The sequence below is a fragment of the Nerophis lumbriciformis genome, linkage group LG12 (genome assembly GCF_033978685.3).
Source record: "Nerophis lumbriciformis linkage group LG12, RoL_Nlum_v2.1, whole genome shotgun sequence".
NCBI classification, from domain to species: domain Eukaryota; kingdom Metazoa; phylum Chordata; class Actinopteri; order Syngnathiformes; family Syngnathidae; genus Nerophis; species Nerophis lumbriciformis.
In genome coordinates this window covers 12245667-12259546 of record NC_084559.2, presented here as the reverse complement: position 1 = coordinate 12259546, position 13880 = coordinate 12245667, and the positions used below count along the sequence as shown (strand labels likewise).

Here is a 13880-nt window from a genome sequence, read left to right as displayed (position 1 = left end):
GTGGTTCTTTGGTCAGCATTTTGCATATATTAAGTGTCACAGAACGCTTTCAAGCTGCTTCAGCGTGTGCCGTGTTGTGGGCGGGTCTTATTTACGTATGTGCCTCCACTCCAACTGCGTCTTATCCACGCCCACTTTGCTGTAATTTTCAGCGCTTCCATAGCGGGTCTACTGACAGATAGAAGTACTAACTAGAGATGTCCGATAATATCGGCCGATAAATGCTTTAAAATGTAATATTGGAAATTATCGGTATTGGTTTCAAGAAGGAAAATGTATGATATACTGCATACTTGGTCAACAGCCATACAGGTCACACTGAGGGTGGCCGTATAAACAACTTTAACACTGTTACAAATATGCGCCACACTGTGAACCCACACCAAACAAGAATGACAAACACATTTTGGGAGAACATCCGCACCGTAACACAACATAAACACAACAGAACAAATACCCAGAACCCCTTGCAGCATTAACTCTTCCGGGATGATAAAATATACACCCCCCCACCACCCCCTACCACCCACCTCACTGTGAACCCATACCAAACAAGAATGACAAACACATTTTGGGAGAACATCCGCACCGTAACACAACATAAACACAACAGAACAAATACCCAGAACCCCTTGCAGCACTAACTCTTCCGGAATGATAATATATACACCCCCCCGCCACCCACCCCCCACCTCAACCTCTACGGAATGCCTCCACGGTTTGATTTAAAAATGTCTGGGATTCATACAGATCCCAAATACATAACAGCAGGTACCAATAGGTCAGAAAAGTCGGGTTTGCATAATAAGGCCCCTTGAACGCCCTCGCTCATAACAGCATTATTATGGACTGTCTCTAAATGCAGCTTGTTTTCACAACTTTGTACAGTAGATAGCATCAAAACACTGGTTCTTAATTCAGTGTTGCTAATTTAGAAACTTAGTCTTTATATTTAGCGAGTACTCTGACCTAGATCTAGATTCTCTTTCAAAAAGCAACTTGCGACAATTCCAGCAGCCTTTCCTTGTGTTATCGGAGACTACCGTGATAAAAGCACATATCGCTCATCCCCAGAAGTAGTAGGTAAAGCTATGCCCTCCTCCCCCATCTAAAAGCCCTCACACTTGTCTCTGTCTTGCTTGTGACATTAAAAAAATACATAAAAAGTGACAGAAGAAAGTTTATTCGTATTTCTAAATATTTTTTGCTCACTTTTCATCTCTACCTCAATGCACATGTGTAATTGCTAGGGGTGTAACGGTACGTGTATTTGTATTGAACCGTTTTGGTACGGGGGTTCCGGTTCGGTTCAGAGGTGTACCGAACGAGTTTCCACACGGACATATTTAGTAGCGTAACGCATGTTGTGTAAACAATGCACACCGAGGCACAACACATGCCATGCTAGCAGCTAACGGGCTACGATAGACTGACCATACGTCCTCTTTTCACAAGGACATGTCCTCTTTTGCGGAGCTGTCAGGGCGGAGATTCTTAAATGCCTCAAATGTCCGGCATTTTGAGTGAGGGTTGCGTGTATTTTCAATGTACGTTCAGGGTTAAGAAGGGGTTAAAAACAAAACAAACAGCAGCATTGGTGAGGGAGGGGCAGAGACCGAGAGAGAGAGAGAGAGAGAGAGAGAGAGAGAGAGAGAGTTATGTTAAACGCGCATGCGTCGCCAGGCTCTGCTTTTTATCCATAGATTTATCACATTTAATTTTTTATTATCTATAGCAGGGGTGTCAAAAGTGTGCCCCTGAGGCCATTTGCGGCCCACAGCTAATGTTTTAAAGGCCCACGGCACATTCTAAAAATACTATTAAAATAAACAAAAACATAACAAAAGTGAAATAAAAAAGCTTAAAGGTTAAATGTAATTTAGAAAAAGTTGCAATGTTGACTAATAAAACAAAGCTGTTTTTCTTTTTCTTTCAAACTGTCATTGCTCAAAACATAATATTGAATCAAAATCAATGTTATTATGAATTATTGACCTATCCAAGGTTCACATTACTTCACATCAAATATTCCACTAAGAAAAATATTTTTGGTGTAAGATTTTGCAAATTTGGTAAATAAATAACCCAAAAATGTATATTTTGTTGTTTTCTTACTGTACCGAAAATGAACCGAACCGTGACCTCCTAAACCGAGGTACGTACCCAACCGAAATGTTTGTGTACCGTTACACCCCTACAGTATAGTAATATATTATTAAGTATAGTAATATTAATTTCACATTTTTATTCAATAAATGTTGCCTTATTTCATTAAATTCTAAAGGCTTAGTGGCCACATGTGTGGACAGGACCGTTTAGCTCTTATTTCCAAAATTGTGTGCACTACTGAATTGGGGTCTTATGGCCGCTTATGTGGACACTTATACTGCCATCTGGTGGTGTCAGAAGAGTATAACATACAATCGAATTTGGAATTTTGTTGTTTTCTTACTGTACCAAAAATGAACCGAACCGTGCCCTTAAACCGAGGTACGTACCGAACCGAAATTTTGGTGTACCGTTACACCCCTAGTAATTGCCTATTATGCAAATTAAACGCTGACATAATGTATCCTATCCCAAATAGATTGCAGTTCTGTGGTAAACACTGAAACCTAGATGAAAATTATGTTCAGGGTTTAGACAAGACTGTTTTACAAATAACACAACCAATTCTTAAATTTCGTAAAACACGTTTCAGTTTCTCTTTCACCTGCAAGTTTAGCTGTACAAGATCAGCCTCTCGCTTCGCTAGAGCAAATTCTAGAATATTGGCATGCTCCCGCACTGCAGTGTGGGACTGTGTCAGTCCAGCCAATTTTCCCTTTTCATGTTCCAACTCAAGTGCCAGCTTCTTGTTGGCATCCTCTAGTTTTCGGATGCGCTTCTTGAAGCATCGCGACTCTTGAAGCTTTGACAAAATGAAATACATGATTATATGTTAACATTAAATGATACAAATATGGAAATATGCAGAAAATATCTGGTGGCTCACTTCGTCTTCCAGCTCCAGGACCTTCTCCTGATAGTCCTCTAACTCTGTGGATGTAAGGGTAATGACTTCCTGGAGTTCCTTCTCTAACATTGCCTTGCTGTTAGTCACAGCACGCAGCTCAGCCTGAAGAGCTGCAATCTTCTCCTGAGCGACAAATAAAGCAAGTTGTTTTTGTTTCAATCAATCAAAAAGTTGAAGGACTTATTACAATAATTAACCCAGATTAGAGGGAGAAAGGAAACAAAAAAAGAACATTTACATTAACATGAATGATGCAAAATTTGCGACAATAGAAAGTATGTGTCTAATTGTTGCCTAAGGTTTTACAACCAGTTGGGGTTCATCCATCCATCCATCCATCTTCTTCCGCTTATCCGAGGTCGGGTCGCGGGGGCAGCAGCTTAAGCAGGGAAGCCCAGACTTCCCTCTCCCCAGCCACTTCGTCCAGCTCGTCCCGGGGGATCCCGAGGCGTTCCCAGGCCAGCCGGGAGACATAGTCTTCCCAGCGTGTCCTGGGTCTTCCCCGTGGCCTCATACCGGTCGGACGTGCCCTAAACACCTCCCTAGGGAGGCGTTCGGGTGGCATCCTGACCAGATGCCCGAACCACCTCATCTGGCTCCTCTCGATGTGGAGGAGCAGCGGCTTTACTTTGAGCTCCCTCCGAATGACAGAGCTTCTCACCATATCTCTAAGGGAGAGACCCGCCACTCGGCGGAGGAAACTCATTTCGGCCGCTTGTACCCGTGATCTTGTCCTTTCGGTCATGACCCAAAGCTCATGACCGTAGGTGAGGATGGGAACGTAGATCGACCGGTAAATCGAGAGCTTTGCCTTCCGGCTCAGCTCCTTCTTCACCACAACGGATCGATACAGCGTCCGCATTACTGAAGACGCCGCACCGATCAGCCTGTCGATCTCACGATCCACTCCTCCCCCACTCGTGAACAAGACTCCGAGGTACTTGAACTCCTCCACTTGGGGCAAGATCTCCTCCCCAACCCGGAGATGGCACTCCACCCTTTTCCGGGAGAGAACCATGGACTCGGACTTGGAGGTGCTGATTCCCATCCCAGTCGCTTCACACTCGGCTGCGAACCGATCCAGCAAGAGCTGGAGATCTTGGCCGGAGGAAGCCATCAGGACCACATCATCTGCAAATAGCAGAGACCTAATCCTGCAGCCACCAAACCAGATCCCCTTAACGCCCTGACTGCGCCTAGAAATTCTGTCCATAAAGGTTATGAACAGAATCGGTGACAAAGGGCAACCTTGGCGGAGTCCAACCCTCACTGGAAACGTGTCCGACTTACTGCCGGCAATGCGGATCAAGCTCTGACACTGATCATACAGGGAGCGAACTGCCACAATAAGACAGTCCGTTACCCCATACTCTCTGAGCACTCCCCACAGGACTTCCCGGGGTACACGGTCGAATGCCTTCTCCAAGTCCACAAAGCACATGTAGACTGGTTGGGCAAACTCCCATGCACCCTCAAGGACCCTGCCGAGAGTATAGAGCTGGTCCACAGTTCCACGACCAGGACGAAAACCACACTGTTCCTCCTGAATCCGAGGTTCGACTATCCGGCGTAGCCTCCTCTCCAGTACACCTGAATAGACCTTACCGGGAAGGCTGAGGAGTGTGATCCCACGATAGTTGGAACACACCCTCCGGTTCCCCTTCTTAAAGAGAGGAACCACCACCCCGGTCTGCCAATCCAGAGGTACCGCCCCCGATGTCCACGCGATGTTGCAGAGTCTTGTCAACCAAGACAGCCCCACAACATCCAGAGCCTTAAGGAACTCCGGGCGGGTCTCATCCACCCCCGGGGCCTTGCCACCGAGGAGCTTTGGTTCAATACAAGTAAAAAAAATCTCAAAAGATGCGCTGGGTTAAGACTGGTTGAGTTCTGATTTATACCTGGAGGACCTGGTTGTTTCCTTCATCGGACACCTGGGCTTTGAGCTTGACCAGCTCTGCCTCGGTCATCTCCTTGTCAGTCAGGGCCTCTTGGAGTCTCCGACTCAGTATTCCCACAGCATTCTCATAGGCCTTGTGTTTGGCCTTCACGTCCTTCTGAGCACTGGTCAAATCTGTCCCCAGCCGCTTCATACGCACTTTCTGTTCTGAGATGGCTCTGTTTTAAGCAAACGATAAAAACGGTCGAAATCCATCATTCAATTCGACAAAATTGCTTGCTGAAAACCCTTCTTTGGCATTCAATCAGTATAAGCAAGCATGTTGGTTTTCATCTTGTATTATACCTCAACGGTTTTTAGTCCAAATCTACACTTTATTTATTACTGTATATTGTATTATTCATTGTTTGATTATTTTTAATATGTCCGTGTGGAAACTCGTTCGGTACACCTCCGAACCGAACCGGAACCCCCGTACCAAAACGGTTCAATACAAATACACGTACCGTTACACCCCTAGCAATTACACATGTGCAGGGAAGCTTTTATGGACATTGAGGGAGAGATGAAAAGTAAGCAAAAAATATTTAGAAATACGAATAAACTTTCTTCTGTCACTTTTTATGTATTTTTTAATGTCACAAGCAAGACAGAGAAAAGTGTGAGGGCTTTTAGATGGGGGAGGAGGGCATAGCTTTACCCACTACTTCTGGGGATGAGCGATATGTGCTTTTATCACGGTAGTTTCCGATAACACAAGGAAACGTTGCTAGAATTGTCGCAAGTTGCTTTTTGAAAGAGAATCTAGATCTAGGTCAGAGTACTCGCTAAATATAAAGACTACGTTTCTAAATTAGCAACACTGAATTAAGAACCAGTGTTTTGATGCTATCTACTGTACAAAGTTGTGAAAACAAGCGGCATTTAGAGACAGTCCATAATAATGTTGTTATGAGCGAGGGTGTTCAAGGGGCCTTATTATGCAAACCCGACTTTTCTGGGATCTGTATGAATCCCGGAAATTTTAAATCAAACCGTGGAGGCATTCCGTAAAGGTTGAGGTGGGGGGTGGGTGGTAGAGGTAGCGGGGGGTGTATATTGTAGCGTCCCGGAAGAGTTAGTGCTGCAAGGGATTCTGGGTGTTTGTTCTGTTGTGTTTATGTTGTGTTACGGTGCGGATGTTCTCCCGACATGTGTTTGTCATTCTTGTTTGGTGTGGGTTCACAGTGTGGCCCATATTTGTAACAGTGTTAAAGTTGTTTATACGGCCACCCTCAGTGTGGCCTGTATGGCTGTTGACTAGGTACGCCTTGCATTCATGTGTGTGAAAAGCCGTAAATATTATGTGATTGGTCCGGCACACTAAGGCAGTGCCTTTAAGGCACGCCCCCAATATTGTTGTCTGGGTGGAAATGGGGAGAAATTCGGGAGAATGGTTGCCTCGGGAGATTTTCGGGAGGGGCACTGAAATTCGGGAGTCTCCCGGGAAAATGGGGAGGGTTGGCAAGTATGACTGGGAGACTCAACTGCTCTGTACGTCTCTCTACGTCCGTGTACCACTCCGTACAGTCCGATATTATCGGACATCTCTACTTTTATTGTCTTATATGTCCCATGCAGCACTTTAGTTGTTTTAAATGTGCTATACAAATCAAATTCGACTTGACTTTGACTCAATCATGCGGACATGTTTTTTACAGAATCGTTTCCATGTGCTCAGTGTACACCATAAGTTATCAATATTGAACTGAGATTGTCCGGCTCATAGGCTCAGACACAATATTAGCAATGAAATGATGTCACATTAGATATGAATCATGTTCCAAATAAATCAAGTGTCATCCTCTCACATTTAACAAAGATTTATGAAACACAAGACTTACTTTTTGGCTTCTGCTTCCATTTTCTCCACGTGTTTTCTCAGAACATCATTCTCTTCTGTCACGGCCACAAGCTGACGCTGATCAAACTGTAAAGACTGAGAGGGGAAAATATCAATACTTTGGCTCCCATACATTATTTACCTGTGGCAGCTCACCAACAATACATTTGACTGCCACGACTAGATTTGGAACACAGTATAATGAGACTATCTTTGAATGTTGCTACAACTTTGTACAGTAGATGGTATTGTAAGTCAAATAATAATAAGATGTAGCAGAAGCAGAGATCAGTGTTGCCAACTTAGCAAATATACAGATGCGTCTAATTTGTCTTTTTCCAAAAAAGTGGCTTGCGAAAAAATTTTGTGACAATTTCTGGGACTCTAACATTAAAGTTTGAAGTTCTCTTCTCAACGACCAGCGGTCCTGCTGTGCCCCCCCCCTTACTTTTAAGCCTCGCCTGTTTACCAAAAACATCGCCCCTTGAACATTTGACAACCAAACAATTACACAAGGCGAATCAGTAAAGAATCTGGGTATTATTTTCGACCCAACTCTCTCCTTTGAATCACACATTAAGAGTGTTACTAAAACGGCCTTCTTTCATCTCCGTAATATCGCTAAAATTCGTTCTATTTTATCCACTAGCGACGCTGAGATCATTATTCATGCGTTCGTTACGTCTCGTCTCGACTACTGTAACGTATTATTTTCGGGTCTCCCTATGTCTAGCATTAAAAGACTACAGTTGGTACAAAATGCGGCTGCTAGACTTTTGACAAGAACAAGAAAGTTTGATCATATTACGCCTATACTGTATATACCTTTATATACTTATAAACATACCTATACTGGCTCACCTGCACTGGCTTCCTGTGCACTTAAGATGTGACTTTAAGGTTTTACTACTTACGTATAAAATACTACACGGTCTAGCTCAGTCCTATCTTGCCGATTGTATTGTACCATATGTCCCGGCAAGAAATCTCCGTTCAAAGAACTCCGGCTTATTAGTGATTCCCAGAGCCCAAAAAAAGTCTGCGGGCTATAGAGCGTTTTCTATTGGGGCTCCAGTACTATGGAATGCCCTCCTGGTAACAATTAGAGATGCTACCTCAGTAGAAGCATTTAAGTCCCATCTTAAAACTAATTTGTATACTCTAGCCTTTAAATAGCCCCCCTGTTAGACCAGTTGATCTGCCGTTTCTTTTCTTTTCTCCTCTGCTCCCCTTTTCCTTGTGGAGGAGGGGGGCACAGGTCCGGTGGCCATGGATGAAGTGCTGGCTGTCCAGAGTCGGGACCCGGGGTGGACCGCTCGCCTGTGCATCGGCTGGGAACATCTCTGCGCTGCTGACCCGTCTCCACTCGGGATGGTGTCCTGCTGGCCCCACTATGGACTGGACTCTTACTATTATGTTGGATCCACTATGGACTGGACTCTCACAATATTATGTCAGACCCACTCGACATCCATTGCTTTCGGTCTCCCCTAGAGGGGGGGGGATTACCCACATATGCGGTCCTCTCCAAGGTTTCTCATAGTCATTCACATCGACGTCCCACTGGGGTGAGTTTTTCCTTGCCCTTATGTGGGCTTTGTACCGAGGATGTCGTTGTGGCTTGTGCAGCCCTTTGAGACACTTGTGATTTAGGGCTATATAAATAAACATTGATTGATTGATTGATTGATTGAACAACCAAAATGAGAGGTACTGCCTGCCCTGTGACTACGAGTTTAACGGCCGCAGTATTCTAACAGTGCGAAGGTAGCGCAATCATTTGTCTTTTAAATGAAGACATGTATGAATGGCATAATTGTCCATGTAAGTAAAAACTCACATGGACATTTATGCAAATTGGAAAATGGCATCATCTACCTCCCTCAACCCAACCCCACAGAGAGATTGCAGTCCTGTGAGAAACACTGCAATATTTACATCATCAGCACTGATTTGACAAATAACAAGAGACATTGCAGGACTTCTACTTGAATTTACCTGCATCTGCGTTTCAAGCTGGTCTCGTTCTCGCTGAACGTCTTGCAAATGCAGTTCCATGTTATTCAAATGCTCGTGGACTCTGAGCACCTCTTTCTGCAGCCGGGCCTGCTCCAGCTCGGCGGTCTGCTTCTCCCCCTGAACATCCAGCGCTGCCTGTTTCAGGTCCTGCACTTCAGCCAGAAGACGCTTTTTAGTAGACTTGAGCTCAGTGATTAATTGTTCTTTGGAGCTGGCATCTCGGCGGTAGGCTTCCACCATCACCTGTGAAAAAGACTTACGAGTTAGAATCTCTTATTAACATGATGCACTTTATCAGGATCACTTCCACATTCATGCTGGATTAGAAAAACATTTGTTTGTGGCCTCCAATCATTTGTAAATGCCATGTATTGAAAAAAAAAACGTCTTGGATAAACTGAAGCTTTAGAATTCATGTGGAAAAAAAGTCCCACTTTATAAATCTTTTCATCGCAAACTGAGCAGCATCTATCATTTCTCAATCCAGTGAAGTGGATCAACCAGCACTCTATTCTTAAGCGTTGACAGCCATTTGGTTGGACAATGCATCCTCCCACGACAGATTCGGCATCGGCTAGCTGGGAAATTCCATCCATCCATCCATCTTCTTCCGCTTATCCGAGGTCGGGTCGCGGGGGCAGCAGCTTAAGCAGGGAAGCCCAGACTTCCCTCTCCCCAGCCACTTCGTCCAGCTCCTCCCGGGGGATCCCGAGGCGTTCCCAGGCCAGCCGGGAGAGATAGTCTTCCCAGCGTGTCCTGGGTCTTCCCCGTGGCCTCCTACCGGTCGGACGTGCCCGAAACACCTCCCTAGGGAGGCGTTCGGGTGGCATCCTGACCAGATGCCCGAACCACCTCATCTGGCTCCTCTCCATGTGGAGGAGCAGCGGCTTTACTTTGAGCTCCCCCCGAATGACAGAGCTTCTCACCCTATCTCTAAGGGAGAGCCCCGCCACTCGGCGGAGGAAACTCATTTCGGCCGCTTGTACCCGTGGTCTTGTCCTTTCGGTCATGACCCAAAGCTCATGACCATAGGTGAGGATGGGAACGTAGATCGACCGGTAAATCGAGAGCTTTGCCTTCCGGCTCAGCTCCTTCTTCACCACAACGGATCGATACAGCGTCCGCATTACTGAAGACGCCGCACCGATCCGCCTGTCGATCTCACAATCCACTCGTCCCCCACTCGTGAACAAGACTCCGAGGTACTTGAACTCCTCCACTTGGGGCAAGATCTCCTCCCCAACCCGGAGATGGCACTCCACCCTTTTCCGGGAGAGAACAATGGACTCGGACTTGGAGGTGCTGATTCCCATCCCAGTCGCTTCACACTCGTCTGCGAACCGATCCAGTGAGAGCTGAAGATCTTGGCCGGAGGAAGCCATCAGGACCACATCATCTGCAAATAGCAGTGACCTAATCCTGCAGCCACCAAACCAGATCCCCTCAACGCCCTGACTGCGCCTAGAAATTCTGTCCATAAAGGTTATGAACAGAATCGGTGGCAAAGGGCAGCCTTGGCGGAGTCCAACCCTCACTGGAAACGTGTCCGACTTACTGCCGGCAATGCGGACCAAGCTCTGACACTGATTATACAGGGAGCGAACTGCCACAATAAGACAGTCCGTTACCCCATACTCTCTGAGCACTCCCCACAGGACTTCCCGGGGTACACGGTCGAATGCCTTCTCCAAGTCCACAAAGCACATGTAGACTGGTTGGGCAAACTCCCATGCACCCTCAAGGACCCTGCCGAGAGTATAGAGCTGGTCCACAGTTCCACGACCAGGACGAAAACCACACTGTTCCTCCTGAATCCGAGGTTCGACTATCCGGCGTAGCCTCCTCTCCAGTACACCTGAATAGACCTTACCGGGAAGGCTGAGGAGTGTGATCCCACGATAGTTGGAACACACCCTCCGGTAGCTGGGAAATTCTGACAGAAATATTATGTGAAGGGAAAAATTGCACTTCCCAACAGCTTCTGCTAACTTTACCAAGACATTGTTGTCTGCAGATAAATAAAGTGCCGGACGCAATTAGGCTCTCCATTTTAACGCTCAGAGATGGAGGAGGACTAAATGAGAAAGTCGGTCATGCATATTTGTATAATTCACAAGTTGTCAGTGTCGTAATTCAGATGTATTACCTTTTGTTGTGTGAACTGTTCCTTCAATTTTTGAGCGTGTTTCTTCAGAGAACTATTCTCCTGCCTTAGCGTTTCAATCTATACCAAAAAAAAACACATTTATTTAGATGTAATCAAACACCGTGTAACAGTAATAAAAACTGACTAAAAAAACTCTATTCAACACATTTTATAGGAAAATAAACTGTTATACCAATTTCTAATTCTACTTGTCAGTTATGCACTATTCATTTCTGTGATGCACAGTTCTCCAATGCACAGCACAGCTGCCATTTGTTTCGCACCTGATTGGCTTTGACCTGGATTTCCTGTTTGAGCTGATCCAAGACATCCGAGGCCACCAGAACTTCCTCTCCTAGTCTTTCAGCACTGTCATCAAGTTGGCTCTTGTCGGCTCTGGCTGCTTGTAGTGCCACTTCTAGAACAATCTTCTCATTCTGTAGGTACTGGATGTTGTCATCCTTGATATTGCTTTCTGCTTGCAGCTCGGCCAGCTGGCCTTCCAGCTCCAGGTACCGGGCCTCGAGCTGGTTGATTGACTGTTCTTTGGTATGCAAGTTCTCCTGAGTGGTAGTCAGCTGGCGCATCAGTTCCAGATGTTCTTTCTGCAGGGAGTGCAGCTGCACGTCCTTCTGAGAAAGGTTCAACTTCATCTAGAGTACACATAAAATAATAAACATCAGTCAGCTCCTATGTTTACCAACAAGACATTTGTCATAGAAAATGGATAGATGGATTAGCTCATTGTTATTCGACCACTAGTGTACCGTGAGATATTGCCTGGTGTGCCGTGGGGGATTATGTAATTTCACCTAATTGGGTTAAAAATATTTTTTGCAAACCAGTAATTATAATCCGCAAATGTCTAGAGCATGGCATATTCGTAGGTAGCTAATTGCTTAGTAGATGTCGGGACCATGGTTTGTCGTGTTTCACAATAAACAAAAGGCGAGTGCCGCTAAGAAAAGGCATTGAAGCTTAGGGATGGCAATGCTAAATGAAGCTAAAACTGAACTGGCTGCAAAGTAAACAAAAACAGAATGCTGGACGACAGCAAAGACTTACAGCGTGTGGAGCAGCAGACGGCGTCCACAAAGTACATCCGTAAATGACATAATAAATAAATGATAAATGGGTTATACTTGTATAGCGCTTTTCTACCTTCAAGGTACTCAAAGCGCTTTGACAGTATTTCCACATTCACCCATTCACACACAGATAGCGGGAGCTGCCATGCAAGGCGCTAACCAGCAGCCATCAGGAGCAAGGGGTGAAGTGTCTTGCCCAAGGACACAACGGACGTGACTAGGATGGACATGACAATCAACAACAAAATAGGAGCGCAAGAAAAGAACTAAAACACTACACACAGGAAAACACCAAAAACCTCAAAATAAGTCATGGCGTGATGTTTTGAATTCCATCCATCCATCCATCCATCTTCTTCCGCTTATCCGAGGTCGGGTCGCGGGGGAAGCAGCCTAAGCAGGGAAGCCCAGACTTCCCTCTCCCCAGCCACTTCGTCAACTCCTCCCGGGGGACCCCGAGGCGTTCCCAGGCCAGCCGGGAGACATAGTCTTCCCAACGTGTCCTGGGTCTTCCCCGCGGCCTCCTACCGGTCGGACATGCCCTAAACACCTCCCTAGGGAGGCGTTCGGGTGGCATCCTGACCAGATGCCCGAACCACCTCATCTGGCTCCTCTCGATGTGGAGGAGCAGCGGCTTTACTTTGAGCTCCTCCCGGATGGCAGAGCTTCTCACTCTATCTCTAAGGGAGAGCCCCGCCACCCGGCGGAGGAAACTCATTTCGGCCGCTTGTACCCGTGATCTTGTCCTTTCGGTCATAACCCAAAGCTCATGACCATAGGTGAGGATGGGAACGTAGATCGACCGGTAAATTGAGAGCTTTGCCTTCCGGCTCAGCTCCTTCTTCACCACAACAGATCGATACAGCGTCCGCATTACTGAAGACGCCGCACCGATCCGCCTGTCGATCTCACGATCCACTCTTCCCCCACTCGTGAACAAGACTCCGAGGTACTTGAACTCCTCCACTTGGGGCAAAATCTCCTCCCCAACCCGGAGATGGCACTCCACCCTTTTCTGGGCGAGAACCATGGACTCGGACTTGGAGGTGCTGATTCTCATCCCAGTCGCTTCACACTCGGCTGCGAACCGATCCAGTGAGAGCTGAAGATCCTGGCCAGATGAAGCCATCAGGACCACATCATCTGCAAAAATCAGAGACCTAATCCTGCAGCCACCAAACCAGATCCCCTCAACGCCTTGACTGCGCCTAGAAATTCTGTCCATAAAAGTTATGAACAGAATCGGTGACAAAGGGCAGCCTTGGCGGAGTCCAACCCTCACTGGAAACGTGTCCGACTTACTGCCGGCAATGCGGACCAAGCTCTGGCACTGAGCATACAGGGAGCGGACTGCCACAATCAGACAGTCTGATACCCCATACTCTCTGAGCACTCCCCACAGGACTTCCCGAGGGACACGGTCGAATGCCTTCTCCAAGTCCACAAAACACATGTAGACTGGTTGGGCAAACTCCCATGCACCCTCAAGGACCCTGCCGAGAGTATAGAGCTGGTCCACAGTTCCACGACCAGGACGAAAACCACACTGTTCCTCCTGAATCCGAGGTTCGACTATCCGGCGTAGCCTCCTCTCCAGTACACCTGAATAGACCTTACCAGGAAGGCTGAGGAGTGTGATCCCACGATAGTTAGAACACACCCTCCGGTTCCCCTTCTTAAAGAGAGGAACCACCACCCCGGTCTGCCAATCCAGAGGCACCGCCCCCGATGTCCACGCGATGCTGCAGAGTTTTGAATTCATATCCAACAATTGTGAGAGCGACTTTTTACTGTCAATATTGGCTGCTGAGTTTCATTTTTCAATGATT

The 13880-nt window shown here is 46.5% G+C and overlaps 1 protein-coding gene across 2 annotated transcripts in view; it reads right to left on the bottom strand.

The window, feature by feature from the left end:
* Window positions 1–13880, bottom strand: part of LOC140679254 (golgin subfamily A member 3-like) — a 41453-nt gene that overhangs the window by 8516 nt on the left and 19057 nt on the right. For both annotated transcript variants that reach the window (XM_072914295.1, XM_072914296.1), the window contains exons 10-16: window positions 11248–11616; window positions 10964–11041; window positions 8797–9060; window positions 6800–6894; window positions 4918–5134; window positions 2996–3139; window positions 2714–2911 (exon numbers count right to left, since the gene is read on the bottom strand). In XM_072914295.1, coding sequence (XP_072770396.1) covers window positions 2714–2911; window positions 2996–3139; window positions 4918–5134; window positions 6800–6894; window positions 8797–9060; window positions 10964–11041; window positions 11248–11616 — 1365 coding nt within the window. The remainder of the gene's footprint in view (window positions 1–2713; window positions 2912–2995; window positions 3140–4917; window positions 5135–6799; window positions 6895–8796; window positions 9061–10963; window positions 11042–11247; window positions 11617–13880) is intronic.